This window comes from Lepidochelys kempii, chromosome 13 (genome assembly GCF_965140285.1).
Source record: "Lepidochelys kempii isolate rLepKem1 chromosome 13, rLepKem1.hap1, whole genome shotgun sequence".
NCBI classification, from domain to species: Eukaryota; Metazoa; Chordata; order Testudines; family Cheloniidae; genus Lepidochelys; species Lepidochelys kempii.
In genome coordinates this window covers 26,057,649-26,080,340 of record NC_136392.1, presented here as the reverse complement: position 1 = coordinate 26,080,340, position 22,692 = coordinate 26,057,649, and the positions used below count along the sequence as shown (strand labels likewise).

General features: G+C 46.1%; 1 protein-coding gene across 4 annotated transcripts in view; it reads right to left on the bottom strand.

The window, feature by feature from the left end:
* Nucleotides 1-22,692, bottom strand: part of GGT7 (gamma-glutamyltransferase 7) — a 49,884-nt gene that overhangs the window by 4,497 nt on the left and 22,695 nt on the right. For 2 of the 4 annotated variants that reach the window (XM_073309852.2, XM_073309855.2), the window contains exons 8-14: nucleotides 15,976-16,063; nucleotides 14,187-14,314; nucleotides 9,762-9,850; nucleotides 7,067-7,219; nucleotides 6,342-6,459; nucleotides 5,340-5,477; nucleotides 3,225-3,324 (exon numbers count right to left, since the gene is read on the bottom strand). In XM_073309852.2, the coding sequence (XP_073165953.2) occupies nucleotides 3,225-3,324; nucleotides 5,340-5,477; nucleotides 6,342-6,459; nucleotides 7,067-7,219; nucleotides 9,762-9,850; nucleotides 14,187-14,314; nucleotides 15,976-16,063 (814 nt within the window). The other 2 variants (XM_073309854.2, XM_073309853.2) reach the window with 2 other exon arrangements.

Here is a 22,692-nt window from a genome sequence, read left to right as displayed (position 1 = left end):
AGTTATTCTAATTGAAGCCATTATTGCATGAGTTCCAAGTTCTTACCTTAAATGTCTAATCCATTGTGCCAATGAACCTGCCCATCAGTGTCCTACTCTTAGGGATCTGGAAGGCAGAGAGGCATCACAAGAGTACAAATTCAATGGCCTAGTAAGAAGCAGTGTCTCAAGAGAGCACACCCAATTCTCAGCAGCAAAGACAGTGTCTAATGGGGCATTGTCAAGGTAGGCAGTGTTGAGTGAGGGTGGGGGTGGGAATGGGAGATATGTGAGGATCACTGAGGGATGTGGAGGATGCTCCTTCTCAACAAAAGGGGAAAATAAACTGCTGCCATTGCAAAAATTGACAATAAGATAAATGTGGGGCAAGAAAATGAAAATCCAGCAGACAGAACTTCACTGTAGGCTTCACTGTAGGCCTTTGGGATTAATTCGGGATAAAATATTAGGGCTATCAGAATTAAACAGGAGTATGGGGAAAGCTATAGTCCACCTTAAAAGTAGGTTTAGAAGCAGCACCATTCAGATTCTTCACATAACCAATAGAAACTAGCACCCCTTTTCCTAAGCTCAAGAGGAGAAGTCTTTCATGCCCCTTATAAACTGTGTGGCAAAAAGTACTAATGGGTGAACTTCAGAAGGTTCAGAGATTTGGGTCAAAAGTTGAGATGCTTCTCTGAATCTCTCGAGCCTGTAAAGCCAAAGTGGAAATCTCTTTGCCTGGAACAAGAAAGTGCTCCCTACTTGGCATGCTTCAGGTTTTGAGTGCCCCGCTTAAGATAACTGGGGCCTGATTTTCCAAGCAGCCAAGTACCTGCAACTTCAGTTGAAGGCAATTGGAGCTCCAGGTGCTCAGCTATTTCTGAAAATCAAGGCCCCATTCAGGAGTCTCAAATTGGGCCCCCCAAATCACTTCTTGTTTTTGATAATTTAAGACATATTTTTTTACACCAAGATTATTTAAGAGCTGAGACACACCTGAATTTCACCTATAATTTATTATTTGTATTCCAGTAGTGCTGAAGGGCCCCAGCCAGAGTTGGAGGCCGCACTGTACACACACAGAACAGAAGACAGTGTCTGCCCCAAGAACTCACAGTTACAAAGGCAAGACAGACACACAACAAAAAATGCAAGCTGCCAAGAAGTACAAGCCTTATAAACTACAGTGCAATTTCTTCCCTAGCTCTCTTCATATAACCCTGCCTTTCTCTACCTACCTCCCCTGCTTTGTTATTTGTTGTGCTTTCACAATTTTAATATAAATACTGCAGTGTGGTTGCAAATTGGCTCAGGATACAACATCACAAACTAAGTAGATAAGTAAAAATCTTATGGTAACTATACCTATATAAAGTGTAGGTAAGAGTATGGTTTAGAGTATTATCTACCTGAAGCATTCAAAAATCACAACTCAGGCCGCAAAAAAACCATGAAGTTTTTTTAAATAGTAAATTTTGGATATTTTTTATTGTCTTCTGGTTTCTGAGCTTTTAAATTACATTCCAGTCCCATTTTCAGGCTTTTCTCTGCAACTATGAGGGCTAGAAACTTTGGGGAGGGGGGTGGTGTTGTTTTTTAATGAAAGCAGAGATCTTCACATAATTACAGGATTCTAGGACATGGAGCTTCAAGAAAAATACCGAATAATGTGAAACTCACAATAAACTTGGGAAAGTTGGCAACATTGCAAGGACATCTAGACTGGTAGAGTTCTAGGCACATAACAACCAGAAAGATATTATCATGGGTTTCCTCTTCCTGCCAGCTAGGTTGTAGGTGAGCAGAGATATGGGCACGGGGAATGGAAAGTAAAAGAAAAAGTATTTGGGGGGGTAACGCTGCCTGTAGCTAGCTCTAGGAGAGGCAGACACCACTGTGTATGAAGACTGGCTACATTAAAGGACTGCCAGTTTGAAGACATGTTCTTGGTCTTGCCTCATTCATTTGGATACACATGGTGCCACGATCTCAGTACACTGGAGGTGTCTTCAGAGAAGAGCAAAACAATTATTAAGAGCCAGGTGAATGGTTTAGGAGGAAAGACTGGAAGACGCTGAACACATACAGGTTGGCCAAATGATGATGGAGGGGAAAATGAGTATTTGAAGGGTGTGACCACCAAGAAAGGAGAGGAATTGGTGAGAATAAAGGGCTGTAGCTAGAAAGAGTGGGATGACATTAAGCAAAGGAGAAATGTGCTAATGGTGAGATCTACCAGACTATGGAAAACTCTTCAATAGAGGGATGGGGGTAACTGGGAAATTGGTTGGGAAAATAATATGTTAGCCCAATATATCTTTGCCATCTCCAATGTCTATGATACTTCATTATTGTTTTGTTTCAATTCAGTGTGGTCACTATTATATCTCATTGCTGAGCATAATGTACAAGTACTGCTTATCCTATACACAAGGGGCTCAAAAATGCCTGCTCATAATGACTGTCTCTTTGGATATACACTTCACGGTTTGCATGTGATGAAGACTTAAAATGGTTAAGTATGGCGATGCATAGACACAGGAACAGAAAGCAAGACTTCTGCGTAAAACTGTCAGCTCTGTGGGATGTTTCTGCGTGGAGGCCTCCGGGCTGTACTGAAACTGGACATACGGATAACACGAGAGCACAGCTCTTCTATGGCACGTGCCATCTCTTTTCTGCACACCAGGATTCATCCTAACCACTCCACACCAAGCTGGGAACACACAGTCCCTTTTATAATTCAAAACATTAAATTAGAACTTGTCTATTTCTTTAGCTTTTACCTACAGAAACAAAATCCACCAACTGGTGACTTGTCCTGTGATCTCCAAATCCTTTGCTTTCTTTGATGCACATGAGACAATGTTCTAAAATGCTGGATCCCATGTCCAACAAGAATGACAAGAAGGATTTGGGAATCATGGAATAAGTAATGCCAATCAATTTCACCCATATTGGTGAAAGTTGAAGGAGTAAAAGAAATTGACTAAATTGCTAGAATTTTAAATTTGACTTTGTGTCCCTTAAATTTGTCCCTCCTACCCACCAATCCTTATTCCTAATCACACTGTAATTTGAAATGGACTTCCTCTCCCCACCAGCCGCATCGTACATTTAAACAGATGCAGTCTCCTTGAAGCAGACTGCAGAGCAAACACAGATGTACAAGAAAATTCCCGTTCTTTTTTGCCATGATAGAAATGTTGTCTACCAAGATCGGTGCTGATCTCCATACTCACTGTCAACTTGCAGGATGTTGGATTGAAGCTGTGGGTGCAGCCGACCCAGTGACAGACTCTCACTCAGGTTCTTGTTAAGTGTTAAAACATTTACTAAAACCTACAGAAGAAAAAGACTCCAAATTTAACAACTTGATTCAAACACTAAGGAATAAGCATCCAAAGCAGCTTCCTAATTTGCAACCCCAACATTTTCAAATGTACCAATGTACACAGGCAAACAGACTTTTTTTGCACAATTACCCACTTTGCATGAACAAAATGCATGTTTTTATATATGTAAATAGGTGCACCTGAAGATACTGCAGGCAAATTTTTGGAGGCCTTTTTTTAAAAAAATTAGTCCCTAAGGGATATATTTCTAGAATTGCATGAGGTTTTGCAAATAGTTCCCATTAAATAAGCAGGAGTCATGAGGCTGAAACTCCAGGAAAATCTCTGAAAAGGTCTTTTTATGACCAAAAAGTGAACCCTTCTGACAGAACATTAGGAGGCAAGTGGGTGGCTTTAATCTTCCTCTGACTAATGCCTTCGATGAGGTAAAGTCCCTCAGAGTAAAGTTGAGTTCTGCCTTGCCTTTTAATAATCCAGTGCTGTTCTATATACAGTCATGCCATCAGCAAGTGCTCCGTCTCATTACAAGTGATAAATTAGGAAGAGCTATTTGCAGAACTCACAATAGGAAGGATTTCTTGAAGGAATGTGCTAAACTGAACTTCTGTTGGGGATAAGAACCAAAATTCCATTCCCATCCTCCTGCAGTTCTCACAACACAACAGTTCTATTTTCTACAATTCTTTAAGAATATGATCTTTAAATAGGTCATAGAAGGTCATAAAACCTTTATGGAGGTTGCTAAGATTCTGTCTTCCCATATTTCTGAGAGCCGTCATCAGAGAAGGCACACAACTTTGTTCCAGGGCTTGTCTACACAGCTAGTTAGCGCGCAGCAAGCCAGGTTGTGGATGTACACCACACTAGCCTGTCGTGAACTAACTAGCCTTATGGACCTTGGTACCGTGCACGAAAAGCTCCATAGTGCTGTACATTCACACCCTAACTAGCCATGTAGACAAGCCCTTAGTGAAAAGAATGGACAAACCACAGCAAATGTAGCTTTAGTTTACCAATTAACCAGGACTGCATGGCTCAGAGGACTGATCTGACCACTTCTAGATCACCAGTTTGGATCCAGACTGACTAGTAGCAACAGAAAGTTGTTGCTCATTGACAACAGTTAACATTTTTCTTGGTAGCCTCAGCAGAAAGTACAAAGATTGAATGGGGGAAACAGAGCTCTCTTTTCTACCCTGGTGACTCTCCCTCTAGATCAGATGCGAGGTGCTTTGGGACAGCAGGTGGGGGAAGAGGAAGCTTAACCTATGCTCACACAGTGTGGCCTGACCATATATGAGCCAACAGCTTCCACTGGACTATTAGACATGCTCCTTTAGCTCAACTAGTAGAGCTCATGCTTTTAGACCCACAGGTCCTACATTCATGCCCTGAAGATAACTCAACCGGGAGTATCGTTTCAAGTGAAACTCATCTGCCACATCACACCACCGCCTGTGTTTTACCAGAGGACTTCAGTCTCCATGGGCTGTTACCTTGAAGCAGAACTAAATGCACATTAGGACAATATTCTAACCTCTTCAAAACCAGGAATTGTGTATTTCATGTTTGTTCTGGTAACCAACATGTTGGAGTAGGAAACCCTCAGGGCAGAGCATGCAGCTGTGGGACACTGAACTGGAGCTGCTCTGGCCCCAGCCTGGCTGGCATGGCTGGGACTGCTCCGGCTGGGGCTTGGATCAGTTGGCAGGCTGGAGCCGGCCCCGGGCTCCTCTGGAGGCGGGGGTTGGGAGGGCGGCTCGGGGTTCCGTCTGGCTATGGCTGGGGGAAGGGAGAGGCGTAGGGGCTCAGGGCTCTGGCCGTGGGGGCTCATGCGGAAGGGGTAGGGTTGTGGGGCTAGCCTCCCCGAAGGGGTGGTCCACCCGCTGCCCATGGGGCAGAGAATGCAAATGCCAACATGAAGAAACACTGGAACATAGCTTGGGCCGTCCCCATTGCAGGTGGTTCAGAATATGCTCAGATGCAGTACTCAAAACTGACCTGCGTAATGCTGCTCAAGGCTTTGTCGCCATTGTTAGCTCCCAGACAAAGATAAGTCCCACACATCCCTTCTGATGGTCGAACAATAGTGGGCAGTAAAAAGGAAAGGGGTCTTTTTCCAGGCTGAATGAGATTCCTCTGTTGGTGAATAAAATAAAATACCCCCCAAAACTAGTAAACAGATCAGAACAAAGATTTTCCATAGCCCAAATTGCTTGTTAACTTGTTTCTCTTTTCATTTCTGAGTCAGTAACCCTAATACTATTGGCTTGATTATGATGCCATTCTCACTGCTATAAGAACATAAGAATTGCCATACTGGGTCAGACCAAAGGTCCATCTAGCCTAGTACCCTGGCTTCTGAGAGCAGCCAATGCCAGGTGCCCCAGAGCGAATGAACAGAACAGGTAATCATCAAGTGATCTAGTTTACTAGTTTACATTTATCTAGTACCTTTCATTCCAAGGCACTCAAAGCCCTTTACAAACTATACACAGAAGTCATTTTACCCACTGCTAAAATACAGCCACCTCTGGGGTGGAAAGTGGCAACTGTTTAACAGTGCATAGCAAAACCACCCAACAGTTTAGCACAGGAAGTGACCAGCAGTGGTCAATGCTGTTCTCTGTCTGAGACCTTAGGATGTGGTTTCCATTGTTTATCACTTTTTCAAGCTGGAGAGCAATAATTTTCAAATATAATCCTTAATTCCAATCAATATAATGTGCGATCAGCCTGGGGGAAGTGTGCTTTCTACATGGCAGTCATGCTAGACTCTATATGGTTTCCTTGCAATACTATGATATTTCATATAGCAAGATCACACATACAGGTAACCTCCTCCTGTAGTCTATATTCTATTTCTCTGCTGGATAGCATGGAAAGTGAAGAGAAAGCTAGAGAGCTCAGCCTGTATAAATAGCCTCTTTTTTTTTGTGTGGAAGTTATTTGAGAATAAAAATAGTCAAAATCAAAAGAGTTCAAATTCATGGAATTCATTACCAGGCCAGGAGAGGAGTAGTTCAATGTACTATTCAGCCAGGAAAAGTCCAACATCTGACTGTTTAGAAGGATTCCAGAGGGTGTTATTATTCCACTTCCAAATGGACGATTGAGGGAACTGAAAAGGAAGACAAAGAAACCCTCTGAAAAACCTTCCAATAATTCATATAACACTCCAAGACTCGGTACTGTCAGAGCACTACCCCAGATTCCCCCTTCAACCTTGGTGGGGAATCTTCCATAGGTTTTTTTAAGGATGGTGAAAGGTGCCAGCCTGATAACCCCAAACAATGAAGGTCTCTGTGTGTCTATAGAACAGGTACAGCATGGGTAGCAGCAGTGCAAGATTCTTCCACAGCCCTGTCAACAGGCCTGGAGCTGTCACCTCTAAGTGAGAAGCTATTTCAGGCTTCATGCTCCCGTCATCTTGGGACGCTCTGCTAAGGATGGCAGGTAGAGGTGGAAATCTGTGATATGAACACCTCTCCATTAGGAACTAGACTAAGACCACCAAGTTATTTCAGATAGGCCATTGAACAGCCATAGATGGCAATGACTTGCAATCACCAAGGATCTAGGCTGAACCAGTGAGCATTAGGTGATGGGGATAGGTCTGTCATGACCAATCTCTAGAGTCATTCCTCTCATCACTACACTGAATGAACTTTCTTTTCTCTGCTCTCCCATCTCTAAACCCACCCGGGCTGAAAAACTAAATCCTTTACCTTACAACTGCAACAATGTAGTCATCGGGTCCCATAACAAGGACCTGGCTAGCAGGGGGGCCACTCTCCATGGAGAAGTGTGGAATATTGATACCAGAAGGGAAGGACTGGGAGTCATTAATCAGCTGACGCAGGAAACCTGCCTTTGATTTACTGCAATGACAAGAGAGGATATGGGGGTGAAAAAGCAGTGAGCTTAGAAAGCAGAGCATCTTCTCTTTAGGGCCCATCTAACATATAAATCCATTGGGCAGTACTCATCACAGGCCCCTTGGATGTGCCTGGAAGGAATGGAGGTTATTCAATTTCACTGTGAAAAGCAGGCTCCTCTGGCGTATCAAATGGAAGGAAATGAGACGTCTCAGCCACCACATCGGGGAGGCAACTCTGTGGTCATTGCTCCGGACCATTCGTTCGCCGGACGGTAGGCTGAAGCACCCGCCCTGTTTCCCAGAGTTCAGTGAGGTTCAGTGGACGCGTGGCGGGCGAGAAGGATGGAGCATCATTATGACTTTACCATGGGGTCCTGGTCCATGATTAGGGTTCCTGGGTGCTACCACAATATAAATAATAGTCATGTGAGGCTGTCAAAAGGAAGGAAGGTGACGACTCCCGCGGGTCTTTGTCGGGACACCCTAAGAATGGATACACAAAAGCAGCTGACACATAGTTGTGTTGTAAAAAAAAGGTGCTGTGCTACCCTACTATGATTTTTGTAATCAAATGTATCCGGCAACCCCTGCCAGCTGGGAACACCCCACCTTCTTAGCAGGTGTTGATTCTGCTACAGGTTAATTTATTTTCTACTAACTCAGTGAGGTACACATTACTGTGCTCATGACCCCACCTGGCTATAAATGAGGTGGGAGGGCCTCTGAAGAAAGAGAATCTAGGGAAGGGGTGGGCAAACTTTTTGGCCCGAGGGCCACATTGGGGTGCGAAATTGTATGGAGGGCCGGGTAGGGAAGGCTGTGCATCCCCAAACGGCCTGGCCCCCCGTCTCCTATCCGCCCCCTCCCACTTCCCACACCCCTCAGAACACTCCACCCATCCAACCCCTCCCCACTCCTTGTCCCCTCACCGCCCCCTCCCAGGACCCCTGCCCCTAACCGCCCCCCGGGACTCCACCCCCTGTATAACCCCCCCACTCCCCGTCCCCTGACTGCCCCCCCCAAACCTCTGCCCTATCCAACCGCCCTCTATTCCCCATCCCCTGACCGCCCCATCCTGGGACCCCCTGCCCCTAAGCGCCCCCCCAGGACCCCACCCTCTATTCAACCGCCCTCTGCTCCCTGACTGGCCCCCAGGACTCCCTGCCCCTTATCCAACCCCCCGGCCCCGGCCCCCTTACCATGCCGCTCAGAGCAGCATGTCTGGGAGCCATGCCAGAGTCAGACATGCTACCGCTCGGCCCTGCATGAGCGCGCAGCCCCGCCGCCCAGAGCACAGCCCACACGGCGGCGTGGCTGCTGGGGGGGGGGGGGGGAAGACAGCAGGGGAGGGGCCGGGGGCTAGCCTCCCAGGCCAGAAGCTCAGGGGCCAGGCAGGACAGTCCCGCGGGCCGATGTGGCCCACGGGCCATAGTTTGCCCACCTCTGATCTAGGGTGTGTGCTGAGCAGCCTTGAGGGAGGAACGCTAGGAGCAGTCAGGTCTGGGAAGAAGGTTTGAGCTAATTTTATGTGGTATTATTGTTAATTTCTTTGTTAATAAAGCCAAACCCCAGGAAGGGCTTTGTACAGCATACAGGCTTTCTTTTACAGCAGAATGGGAAAGGCTTTGATTGATAGGGGCCAGTCGAAAGCATTGCATCCTGGTTACAGTTATCTTTGCAGTGGGATTGGGCCCTTAGGCCATATTTTAATGAGTTTGTAAGTAGGTTATAGCATAGTTTGTTCCTGATCAAACTATGTCCACACACAACATGGTTTAGGCACAGCTCCTAATGGTGTCACTGTGCTTTGACCTATTCATGGAAGAGCTGTAGCATGTCTCTCCAACAGGAATCAGACCTTAGCATGATTCGTCTGATGTGTAAATAAGACCTTACTTCACTGTGTTCTTGTTATACAGAAAGGCCTTGTCTACACTAGCAAAATTACCCATTGTTGACCATAGGGGTCAGCAATGGCTGCCGCTGAACCAGCACTGAACATGGTGCAGCTGCAAGTGTAGTCGTAGATGAACTGCATCCAGCACCATTGCATTGATCATGGCTAAAACCTGCTTTGAGATAGGAGAGAGAATGTTTCAATCCCAGATTTGGCAGACAGCATTAGGGAGACAGGAAGTGCCATTCTGGGAGTTGAGGGAGGGAGGGATCACAGACAGTGTCCTTTGCGTACAACTTCTGATTGGCACTGAATGGGCTCAGATAGGAGCTAGGTGCCTCCGCCTGAGCCTCAGAGAAGGGATTTTAGAGAATTAAAAATGGATCATAAACATCAGGGTTTAGCCTGTTACAGAAAGAATCTAAATTAGGAAACCACATTGCAACGCCCAAATTTGTTTTTGCTCCAGTGAATACGGGCTGTGAAATAAGTGGATACATTGGTCACCCCTGAATACAGCACAGCCTTTCATCAGTGGAACATAAAAAGACACACAGAACAAGGACCAGATTGAATTGTACAACAGGATTATTACAATGATTCATATTCATTTATTCACCAAAGCATTCCTCAGACTCAGACGTACCTGACCATGTCTTCTACACTATGGTAGACGGATGCGTCACAGACTGGGTCTCCCAAGCTGTTAGCTAGGTCCAGTGCTATTTTTAATGTCTAAATTGAACACAAAGAAAGAAACAAAGAGAAACATTTAGGTGGCCCTGGAAGTCTCACCTTCTCCAGATGGAGAGTGGCACTTACTCTTCTGGCATGTCGGATCCAGCTTCCATTTTGCCCCAACTCCCTACAGTAACCACCATCTTGAGCAGCAAGCTTCCACGGGTATTATAAAGTGTTGTTGCCTCAAAGGCAGATCTAGCTGACGAAGACTGCCTTTCCACAGGCCAGGTGTATGAAGCCAAGATTTCTTGCTACCCCTCAATGCGCAGAAGTAAAGCGTACAGACAAGACAACCAAGGGACACGAGCTTTACATTGCAGGCAGCATTACATGAAAGTGGGGTATACCCAACAACATTTGTACAGTTGATGGCCAAGGTGAAATGTACGTACGCACTATCTGGTCATCTGACTCGTGCTAGCACACTCCCGTGTAAGAAACACAATCATTAGATCTGTTACCTTCCCTCTATCTTCCAGCTGGTAATCACCACTTCGTGGTGCACTCATCACAACACCAAATATCATGCCGGATTCCCGTGAGACTCCTGCTGCAGGAGCAGCACATGTTCTTAATGCACAGTTCCACCAGCATCCCATTGCCACAAAACAGGAATTCTTTTCTTTTTTTGCTACCACTATTTCTAATTATATATCACCCACGTGGCTTGAATGGAAAATTTTAACCCCAGAACATTTAAAGGGCCAGCATTTTAAAAGGACAATGGAGACATGCATGGGCGGTGCGTGACTCCTGCATTTGGGGAGCCTGGGCATGAGCACCGGAAGCTCCCTAGAAGTGTGGGGGGGGGCCCACTGATGCCTGGACCATGACCCCCCCCCCCCCCCGCTCTGCCCTGAGGCCCTCCCCCAGCTTGGCCTCCTCCTCCGAGGCTCTGCCCACGCTCCACCCCCATGCCACCCCAGGCCCCACTCCCACTCAGCCCTCTCCCCCAAAGTCCCCCTGCCCGTGCCTCTCCACCCCCTCCCCCAAGTGCCCCCCACCCACCGCTCGCACCTCTCTGCCCCACCCCCAAGGTCCCCCCAACTACTGCTCTTTGGTGGGCAGGGGGCGGAGAGGTGCAAGTGCTGGGTGGGGGACAGTCCTTTGGGGAAGAGGAGCAATGCAGGCAGTGCCATAGAGGAAGAGGACGACTTGAAGCGGGGCCTCGGGGCAAAGCGCGGGCACGGTTTTATGGCCCAGGTGCCTCTTATACCCACCGCCCCAGAGACAGGACATCTTCACGAATACAGAAGCTTGCCAGGTAGGCCAAGCTTTCACACATGGGCAAAGAAGATGTGCCACCAAGAGCCAACTTATCCACCCACGTTTTAAAATGCAGTTTAGATTGATAAGCTGGTTTCAATTAACTACAGAAAGGAGGGAGAAGTGTTAGCCCACAGCTAGTGTACATGCACATTTTGTTCCCTTTGTGATGAAGGGGGAATGTTCTTAATGTTTTCTCTGAATACTGTGGGGGTGCCTCAGTTTCCCATATGGAGTTCTTAAGTATCTAAGTGGTGGGATAAGGGTGTGTGACTGTTGCAGGGCCCTAGAGGGCAGGTGTGTGCAGGGGTCTGCAGAGAGAATGGCCGACGCCCTGTCTTCCTGGCAACTGATGGCCTGGGCCCCTCCTCTGCAAAGGTGCCAACTGAAGGTTGGAGACAAAGAGATCAGGTGACCTCCTGGCCCGGGAAAGGGACAAAGGTGAGGAGGGGCTGGAGAGAGCTTCAGTTTGGGCTGGCTGGGGACGTGGAGTGAAGTGCAGACGTGGTTGTCTGGCTCACTGCCCCCCAAAATGGACCCGGCTGAGAGGTCCTGTTCTCTGTACCTACAAGCTCTGTTTTAGACCATGTTCCTGTCATCTAATAAACCTCTGTTTTACTGGCTGGCTGAGAGTCACATCTGACTGAGAAGTTGGGGTGCAGGACCCTCTGGCTTCCCCAGGACCCGGCCTGGGCGGACTCGCTGTGGGAAGCGCACGGAGGGGAAGAAGATGCTAAATGCTCCGAGGTCAGACCCAGGAAGGTGGAAGCCGTGTGAGCTTTTTGCCCTGAAGACAGTCTGTCCACAAAGAGGAGACTTCACCAGGGTCCTGACTGGCTTCGTAGGGAGCAGTTCCAGAGCATTGCCCAGGGACTCCGTGACACCCTTCCACAACTGTTGTGATTTGACTCAGGTTGATTGACAGCTTCTTAGGATCATGACAGCTTTATGATCCATTGCCAAAGGCAGAGTTACAAGAACAAACGTGCTTTTCAGTCAAATGGGCAGGGGACTAAGACAATTTATTGGGAGATTTCAGTTTCAAGTTGGTGTTGCTTTCATTCTAGGTTCAAGTCACTGCTTAATCCTTTAGATTTATAGCCAAAATGTCTATTATGTTTTGTCATGTGTGGTGCCTAAACAATTCCTCTTTATGAGTCATAATTTATCTTCTGATGTACAATACAAAAAGTTCACAGTTGGAAAACTGCTGCTTTCCACTAGTCAAGACACTATGGGAGGGATTTTCCTTTGTGCGAGCTAGCAGCCAAGGGCAAGGGTTGTAAAAGCCCCTTAGGCGCCCAGAAATGAATTCCCCCAGCTCCCCCAGAACAGGCAGGACACAGGACAGCTAAGGCCCAGCTGGCAAGCCTTACTTAAAGGAACTTTTCCTTCTGCTGCACCTGGCCTGCACCTTCTGTGCTGCATTTCCAGTGGGTGCAGCACAGAACCTCAGCCAACAGCTTAGCAACTCTGCAATTTGCTTTAAGGCCCCAATACCAACAGGTGTGTTGTAGACATCTGTGCTCACAGATCAGGTAGTTAGGTGTCTGTGTGGCTGCATACGAAACTGCAATTATTTGCAGGGGCAAACTGCAGTCATAAAAAGGGAGACCAACAATATTGGCAACCCCAAGCACTCAAAAAACATGACTCAAGCCCCCAAAATCAGGAGATTGGCTTAAAAACCATGACATTTTAAAAATAATAAACATTGGTTCTTTTTATTTGTGCTCTGGGTTTGGTGGTCTTGGGGTGCACTCGGGTCACATTTTCAGGCTTTTCTCCACAAGTATGAGGGCTAGAATTTATTTTTAAAAAATGACAGCTGAGGTTCTCAAATGATCACATGACTTCAGAACCTGGGCTCTAAGGAAAAATAAACCCACACCAAATATTGCTAGACTCACAATAAAATTGCCAGAGTTGGTACCACTGGAACAAATTAAGGCCCCTTTAAAAATCAGGCCCCCAAAGTCTTTGCATTGCCACCAATATTAGAATAGCTGTGTTTTAAAGGTAAACTGCAAAGCCTTAAAAAAGGTTTTTGAAAATCACCCACTGTTGTGTTCACTGAGTTACTTCTCTGACTATAGCTGCACTTTGAATATTGTCTATTTACATCAGCTTATTTTACTCCAAATACCTGTTACGTCTCTGGTTACTGCTTCCTCCTCAGTTCAAGGCACTGAGTCTGGATGCAAATCTCACTTACACCCTGCCTTAAAAGCCAAATGCTTCAGACCTTGCTCAAGACTTATACAGGTCTTAAATAGTAAGGAGGGCCCTTTGCAAGGTGATGAATTCCATCCTGTACGGGTATCTATCTACACCAGTGGTTCTCCAACTTTTGTACTGGTGACCCCTTTCACATAGCAAGCCTCTGAGTGCGACCCCCCCCTTATAAATTAATAACACTTTTTAATATATTTAACACTATTATAAATGCTGGAGGCAAAGCAGGGTTTGGGATGGAGGCTGACAGCTTGTGACCCCCCATGTAATAACCTTGTGACCCCCTCAGGGGTCCCGACCCCCACTTTGAGAACCCCTGGTCAACACAGTGCTCACTAAAACTCCCGAAGTCCTATCCAGCAGGCACTGGGCTCACTGTAAACCTGGGAAGGATTGAATGGCATAGGCTTTCCTCTTGACTTCCAAATCCCAGTCACAAACATGAAGCACACAGGCTATTATACCGCCATCTGCTAAGAGTCCTCTGTTAAAGTCAATAACTAAGTGGCTCGTCACACTGATCTAACAATGAGGAAATAGACAGGACTGTCCTCAGCTGTGGCAATGACTGCATACAGGAAATAAATGGCAATATAGCTGCTCCTTTGCAAGGAGTTTTGTTCAAGCAAAAGGGGCTCAGATAATCAAGAGACTCAGTAGCTGCATGTGTCTGGTACAACGTCAAAGCCCAGATTTAAATCTTAGCAGGCTGTTTTCCCATAAACGCCAGCAGGAGTTACCTATGTAAATTCTCTGCACAATCTTTAGGCAAATAAAGCCTTTTTACATCAACACAGAAAACTTAGCCAAGTGGTTAGCCCAGTCTTACCTCTGCTATCCAATGGAGGGTATTTTCCCTGGTTACCTGGCTTGTGATATTAAAGCCCTCCAGGATATTTAGAGCTGTGATCAGTGCAGGACCCGCATGTGGAGGTGGAGGGCTGAGAACAAGGTGACCTGTCAAGGTGAGAGGAGAGGAATACAGTTACTCACATTAGAAGCTACTTTGTCAAGGTTTTATAGGACTGTTCTATCTTTAACACTTTACTGTGAGCTGTCATCCAAGGAAAGGAAAACAATAATTTCAAATGTAGGAAGGTAATTATAGGAGATTTGAAAAAGATTTCTTAAAAGACAGGTGTCCCAGGGTAGCTGGTCCCTGTGAGTAGACCAGGCCCAGCTCCCCTGTGTCAGAGCAGGTGAGCCCAACTGAGACAGGGGACAGAGCTACACCTGTGCTCTAAAGGCCAGTCAGAGGGTAGGAAGAGGAGAAGCAACTGGGGCAGATTGTGCCCGGGGGAGAGGAATCACAGAGGAGTGGCGCTAACTCTGGTGGTGGGTTCCTGGGGAGGTAGCCTTGGGGCTGGTATTCCAGAAAGGAAACTGAGCTAGCAGAATGAGAGGCAGGGGGCTACAGAGTGATCACTTGGCCACCAGGGAGTACTTGGGTAGCAGCCACCCTATTCCAATAGGATAATGACACATTTTTCTCCTTTTTGATGGATAAAGACGACCTGGAAGGATTTTTTCCTGCTTGTTTCTTATATCAGACATTCAAATCTTGTCTATGTTATGGGGTGAGGTTGTGAAAGACACTCTGGGTGACTCCTGAACCTGTAGGTTTATGCCCTCACAGACCCAAGGAAGTAAAAGACAACTGAGTGTGAGGGAAGGGATTTGTATTCATTTTGTTTAAAACTCTTTGAGTCAGGTTGCCAGTTGCTGCAAACCAATGTAACCCCATGGACTCCAATGAAGATACACTGATCTATACTAGCTGAGAATCTGGCCCTTTACCTTTTGTTTGTTTTTGTTAAGAAACCTGTGTCTCAAATGCCCGAATGAGCAGAAAAAGAAGAAAGGGTCATTTGTTAAAGATTCAACACCCTTCCTCTGCAATTAAAGGATGAGGAAGTTAAGGGATGTGTGGCCCCTCCAAGAAAGACCGCCAGCAAAACAGAATGACCAGATTTCACAGTTCTGTTATTTTTACAATAAATGAAAAACAGGAAAAAATATTATTCTTCAGGCCTTCTCTATCCACCATAAAGAGGCTCAAAAGGGCATAACCCTGTGTTTTTCCCCTTTGCAGACCACCTTTAAGGGCCATTTGCAAGCTATACAAAATTCATGGGCTATGACATGGCCTGGCTTACATCAGGATACGATATGGCATCAACACGTGGTCAAGTTGCGGCTCTGTGTGATGACGTTACATCAAAATGTCATCACTTGCTTTCACAAGTCCCAAAGCTATCTGAGGGCTTGCTAATATTTCACAAGCAAAGATCAGAGTATACGGGCTTGTTCTGTCCAGGAAAACATGAACCTATGTCAAATGCTGGAAGCATTCTTAACTTACCGAGATGCATCACAGTCACTAGTTTGCAGCAGGAAGGTGACTGGGACAGTCTTAATGCCCTAGGTGGATCTGTACCCTGCGGACACAAGCCTGTAGTTTGACGGGGGTTACAGCTCAGCGGGCTTTGCTGCCTCACACTCATTTCTCCTCTAGTTTGGGGGGCAGTTCAGATTTATAGTTGCTAATTGATGCTACCACTTGCCATAGGATGTAGCAGCCTGTGCATCGGAGAGGCAGGGCTGTCAGGACACTTTACCTTGATACACCGTGTGGACTGGATTCTCCACTAGGGCGTTGTAGTTACTGAAGTCTTCTTCTAACAGAACTCCCCCATAGTTGTGGACCTGAACAAAAGGGCAAGGCAAAGCAAACCAAAGCAGCCGAGTCAATGAGTTATTGCAGTCAGCCTGCCACCCCAGCAAACAACATTGTCTTCCGACTTTGGTTAAACACCAGTTCACCTCTTATTATGATTTTTGGCTGTGGTGTTCAGAGCCTAAGGGAGTTAGGAGCCCATTGAATTTCAATGGGATCTGAGTGCCTAACTGCCTTAGGTTTCCTTTGAAAATCCCATCCTTTATGACTAAAAACCTCTGTGGTCCCTCCCCCTATGCCCCAGTGTCAACACATTGAGAAGTTCTGTAGCCCAGCCCCCATAGCATGCCCATGTGATGGACACTATGAAACAGCTCTGCATCTCTCTCTATGGCATGACGGGGTGACAGGCACTGCTACAGCTCTGCAGACTTCCATGGGGTGACCCAAGGGATGAATCTGCCCCATTGCCTTTAGTATTCCTTCTCACGTTTTCTGGAGCATGCACTTTTCTTACTCATTCTTCAAAAGAGACCTTTCCCCCAGGTTCCTTGCAGCATAAGAGAGTTCTCTCTCCTTTCATCCTTGGTTCTTTTCCTGTTTATTTCCCAGTCTCCTCTTCTCTATAGCAATGCCAGTGAAAGAGGAACATCTGGCTCCTTTTGTTTTTAACTCCTCCTACCGATTGCTTGTTGCATATATCACTTAGACAAAGCTATTCCATGGAGTAATGAGGCCTGCATCTCAGCCCTGGAGCCCGTTAGATACCTCTGCAGTAACATTATTATAATGAGGATACTTGGCTCTTCTCTAGTGCTTTTCATCTGCGGATCTCAAAGTGCTTGACAAATATTAATGAATTATGCCTCAGAACTACTGCAGAGACAGGCATGACCTGAAATGTTCAGCTCTGGTTCTGCTTGGAAGTGTCTGGATGTGGGGTTTTGGTTCTGGGAAGAAAATGCAATTTTTTTAAACAGTGAAGGTGATCGGAACAGATTGTCAAGGTGAGGAAGGCTGGTCCAGTGGTTAGGGCACTAGGACTTGGGAAACCCGGATTCAATTCCCTGCTCTGCCACAGACTTCCTGTGTGACCTGGGCCAAGTCACTTAGCTTCTCTGAACTTCAATCCCACATCTGTAAAATGGAGATAATAGCACTGCCCTACCCCCTTGGCGTGGTGTGAAGCTAAATAGATTAAATATTGTGAGGTGCACGGATAATACTGCCATGGAGGCCATGTCAATGTGATACTCTGCGCCCCATAGTCACCATGGTGGTATAATTATTATGTTTGTACAAAATATGCCTTGTGAGATATCATTTTAAAAGTTTCAATCTGTTGAACATTAACATCCTGTTAAATTGTAAGTGCTCTCATTGCATAGGAAGTTATGACGTTTGGCTCTGTATGTGCCACTGAAACATGTTGTGAGGTTGGGAACACCCATGAGCAGCCTTTCAGTTACAACAATAAAAAGGCCAAACAATGTGAATGGCCCATTGAGGAGAACACAAACACTTACAAGGATTACCCCCCGGAACTGTGTACAATGGAAACCTCTCAGAGATAGCACAGAGCCAAATGGAGACTGTTTGACTCATATCTCAGCAAAAGATCTTTCCAGCAAGCTGGAGAAACATATAAAAGGGGGAAGTGACATCATCACTTGGCCTTACTCGCCCTGCAACCCAACACCTGAAAACACCTGAGGAACAAAGACTGAACTGGGGGAATAAGAGTCCCAGGCGGGACAGAAGAATTCCTGTCTGTGTATGCAAAAGCTATAATCTGCTTATATAGCTAACAGGGTGAGACACTGCTTGATTCAAATCCTATCTACTTTATAAAGCTTGGATTATGTTTTTGTTTATTTCTTAGGTAATCTGCTTTGATCTGTACATTCACTACTTATAATAACTTAAAATCTATCTTTCTGTAGTTAATAAATCTGTTTTATATTTTATCTACAACAGTGTGATTTGCTTGAAGTGCTTAAGGGAATCTGCTCAGGAACAAAAACTGGTGCTTTGTCCTCTCTACTTTGAGGGAGGGGCAGACTGGGTAATAAACTTATACTGGTCAGGCTTTTGACCAGGGCAAGACAGTACAGCTCTGGGGTCCCAGGCTGTGGAGCTGGGGGAGAAGCCTTCATAGAAGTGCAGCTGGGTGTGCCCCTGCCCGTGTAAAGGTTTGTGTAAATGCAGGACCGGAAGCAGTCTGCAGCTTGTCACAGCATCACAGTGAGTAAGGGAGCCCAGGCTGGTATGCCAGAGGGTTCCACGGTACCCCAGTTCCAGGTTGTACCTCAGGGAAATCCATCACAGTCAGTACAAAAGACAGAAAGGCAAGAGATGTGATGGATGCTCCATCACTTGGCATCTTTGACTCAAGACCAGATGCCTTTCTTGAAGATATGCTCTAGTTCAAGTACAAATTTTTGGGCTCAAGAGGGCTTACCGACAGGGAAGGGAGGGACAGCTCCCTTCACTACAGGAGTGATTGTATGAAATTCCATGACCTGTGTTTTACAGAAGGTCAGAGCAGATGAATCTGGCCTTAAAGTCTGAGTGCGTGTACTCACAAAAACCCTCGGTCTTTTCCAACGACACACACCAACTCCCTTCACTTACATCAGTATAAATGAGAGTAACTCCACTGAAGTCAATGGAGTGACACCACCGTAGGATGCGGTCCGAGACTCAGGCCCATGGCTGCTCTAGCTAGTGCTTTGGTTCTCCACCCCAAAAATCAGACTAAGCAGACTGTGCAGTTCTGGGATCTGGTTTTTCATAATGAAGCACTCAACGTAGCGAGAGGATGCCGTCTCAGGTGGAGCCACTAACAGATGAAGCACAGGAGCAGGAGAGTTAATGCTTTCCCATGCGGGGCATGTTCACCTAGAGCACAAATAGCCAGAAGGGCACGTGCAAGTCAGGGTTTGCACTCACATGCAGCGCTGCATGTATAAGCATCATCTCGTCTGCCCAAGAGGTGCAAATTCCCACCTGCGCTTGCCCCCTTTGAAAATGCGGTCCATAGTTTTAATCCCCACTCCCTGCACAAAGCAAGAGATACATCCCAAAAGATAAAGGCCCTAATTCAACTGTGTTACACTCCAGTAGCGCCACTGAAATCACTTGGCCACTGATTCGCACCAGCTGAGGTTCTAGCCCAGTGGAATTACATCAGCATAAAACTGAGTACAGCAGCTGCTCATCAGGCAAAAGGAGTGTGAATGATATGCAAAGGGGAGCAGGCATCTGATAAACAAACAGAGGTCATATCCAGTTCCCAGAACAACACTCTTCCCACCTGTGCCTTTCTGCATTAGGAGGGGAAAAAGGGATCCAGTGTCTTGCAGATTTACCCGACTGCACATCTTAAATGTTGTTTGTTCAATCAGAACAACAAACCACATTAAGCTTATCTGTGCACTCAGCACTTTGCTCTTCTGTGCAGAGTAGGCTTTAACTAGGAGCTTAACTCTATTGCCTGGCATATTTTTCTGTGCTCCCAATCCTTTGCTTTACTCCTGTTTACAGAGCTCCCTTTCTTTGCCTGGCAGCCACTTCTTTGCACTTCCGCAGCAGCACAGTGTTGTGGGGAGGGGGGGTAACAAAACAGGGATTAGCACAGCATAGAGATGTGAGCTGTTCCCCCTTCTTGCGGATATAGAGAAAGGCCCAAGAACTTGTTGCAAGTTCTATGTGATTACTCTACAAACAGCAGCTTTTCACACTCAGGCCATGGCATTTTGGGAGCACTTGCAAAATGAATGTAACCCTGGGAAGGAATAACTTTCAGGGTCATATGGATAGGATCACCACTCTCCAGTGAAATCTGGAAGTGCAGCTTTTGTGCGTGTGCTTTATTCTTTAGCGCTTATTTTAACACGGATGACAAAAGATAACAAAAAATAGCAAAGATAAGAAAGCTATCTAAGCTGGAGTAGAGAGTCAATATCAGATTTTAAAACAAGATAGGTAAGATCAAGCATCTTCATTACTAAAGGCAAAGAGTAAAATATAACAAACAATCTTTGATGGGTTAAATAGATTTGCTATATTGCGAAACAATGGTTATTTTGCAATTCAGCCCCAGTCTGGAGTTCTATGTAAAGAAAGATCATATGTTAATCTCCAGAATTATTCCTTTTCGGGAAAAGGAAGAGGAAGAAAAAGACCTAAGAAAAGCCCAATAACTAAGTAAAAGAAGATAGGAGAGGAATGATAGGACAGAGAGGAGAGGGGGGAAAGGGAGAGAAGGAGGGGATACATTGGAACTATGATCTCAGGGAGCACTACAAAACACAAGGACAGGTTTCAGAGTAACAGCCGTGTTAGTCTCTATCCACAAAAAAAACAAGAGTACTTGTGGCATGGCAACTTCCACCTTCTCTGTATGTGTATATATATATATATATATCTTCTTACTATATGTTCCATTCTATGCATCTGATGAAGTGGGCTGTAGCCCACGAAAGCCCATGCTCTAATAAATTTGTTAGTCTCTAAGGTGCCACAAGTACTCCTGTTCTTTTTACAAAACACAAGGTTACCTGATGGGTACGGCTACGATTTAGTCAGATATTTTTAGTAAAAGTCATGGACAGGTCATGGGCAATAAACAAAAATTCACAGCCCTGACTTATCCATGACTTATACTATACCCCTGACTAAATCTTGGCCAGGGTGGGGGGGGCGGGTGCTGCTGCCTGGGGGCATGCGGAGGACACTACTGAGAGAGGTGCCCTGGGGGGCTGCTGCTGTGGGAAGGGCTGGGAGGCCGCTGCTGGGGTGGGTGCTAGGGTGGTCCCCAGGGCCAGCCGCACTGGCCACTACTAGGGTGGGTCACTGGGGCCAGCTGCCCAGGGCTGTCCAAGCAGCAGCCAGTGTACATGGCCCCGGAACCAGCTGCTTGGGCGGCCCTGGGGTCAGCCACACTGGCTGCTGCAGAAGTCACGTCGGTCAGAGAAAGTCACGGAACCGTGACTTCCGCAACCTCCGTGACAGACACGGAGCCCTGCTGACGGGCAATTTAATTGATTATTCTGATACTTCCAGAAATGGGGACCCTACATCCATACACTTATCTTGCTTGTGTCTACGGCAAACCGTTATTGGTTCCATTGCCGCCAGGCTCCCCAAGTCAGAGTACCGTTCTGCGATAGGTGGGTGCACTTAGGACTTCCACCAGGTGGAGTTAAACATTTGGCTCTGATCAGAGCTCTATGCAGCCCACATTTTTTTCCAAGGATTTGAGGTTCCAAGATGGATTGGTTAGGCCTAGGATGGTATGGCCAGCCTGCATTTCCACTGGGGTGGAGAGAAAGGCATTTCCCTATTTACCTCAGTCCAGAAAAGACGGATCACAGGGCAATCCCATAATATGTGGTGTAAGTTAGCACTGAAGTGCACCAATTTTAAACATGAAGTCACTTAGAAACTGGAACTTTTCATCTTTGTTCCTTTTCTTCAGACCTCCCTTCCCACTGTGGCACTGCCAAACCAGAGGGGGCAACAGAGAACTTTCTGAACATGGTAGCCTCCTTACAGCACGTAGAACGCAGCTCAGAGCAGTCCAAGATGGTGGCTGAATAACTGAATGAGTCATTGAGGACAGGCTCTGAGACCACAGGCTATCCTGACCACTTGTTTGTGTATCAGACTGGCAAATAATAATACATGCTGCTTCCCTAGTGCTGTTCGTTGAGAATCCCAAAGCATTAGTTAAACATCACAACAGCCCTGATTACCATCCCCCTTTTACAGATGGAGAAACTGAGGCACAGAGCGATTAAGCCCCATATTTTCAAGACAGCCCCCTAATTTTGGTTGTGCAACGTTAGACCCTCTGGTCTGATTTCCAGAGGTGCTAAGCATTTATACATCCCATTGATCTCAGCTGGGGATGCAGGTGTCCGAGGTAGGTCAGGCCGTATATATATATAAAGTTAGGGGCACCTAAAATTAGAGGCCACTTTTGAAAGTTGGTGCCTAAGTGACTTGCGCAGGGTCACACAGTGAGGCAATGGCAAGGCCAGGAGAAAACCCAGAATTCCTGACTCATAGTTCAGTGTTCTAACCAAAAGGTAAGGCTCCCTTCTTTATAAATCAAGCCTGTATTTTTAGGACTCCTGGAATCTCCGGTCTTTAGAAGTTACTAACATATCAAAACTAACGCAGAGCAGCTGAGTAATGAATTGAGAGTGTGGCCAAAGGCCTGGGTAGCACGGGCACTTCTCTGAGCAGTAACTTACAGAAAACCACATCAGTGGTCCCCAGGGAAAATTTGGCTACATTAACTGTGGTTGTGACTCTGATTCAGATGCTTTGAAAAGGTTCAGGGAATGGCGTCTTCATGGGTGAGGACTTTCACCTCAAGGTCCCCAGTTCACATAAAGCTGTTACTGACTGAAAATCATTACCATCCGATAGCTTTTTGGTGTGCAAAGAGTTAGTAGCCCCATTTAGTGGCCAAATGGAGGACTGTTCTCTAAGGCTTTCCAGCACTTTTCCTAGGACCTAAATTTCCTCCAAAACTTTAACCATTCAATCCTTACAGACTAGTCCTATCAAATGTAATAGGGATTAATGGGGTTCTACAGACATGATTGTAAAAACGTATAAAATTTAAGAGAATTAGATCCTTTCT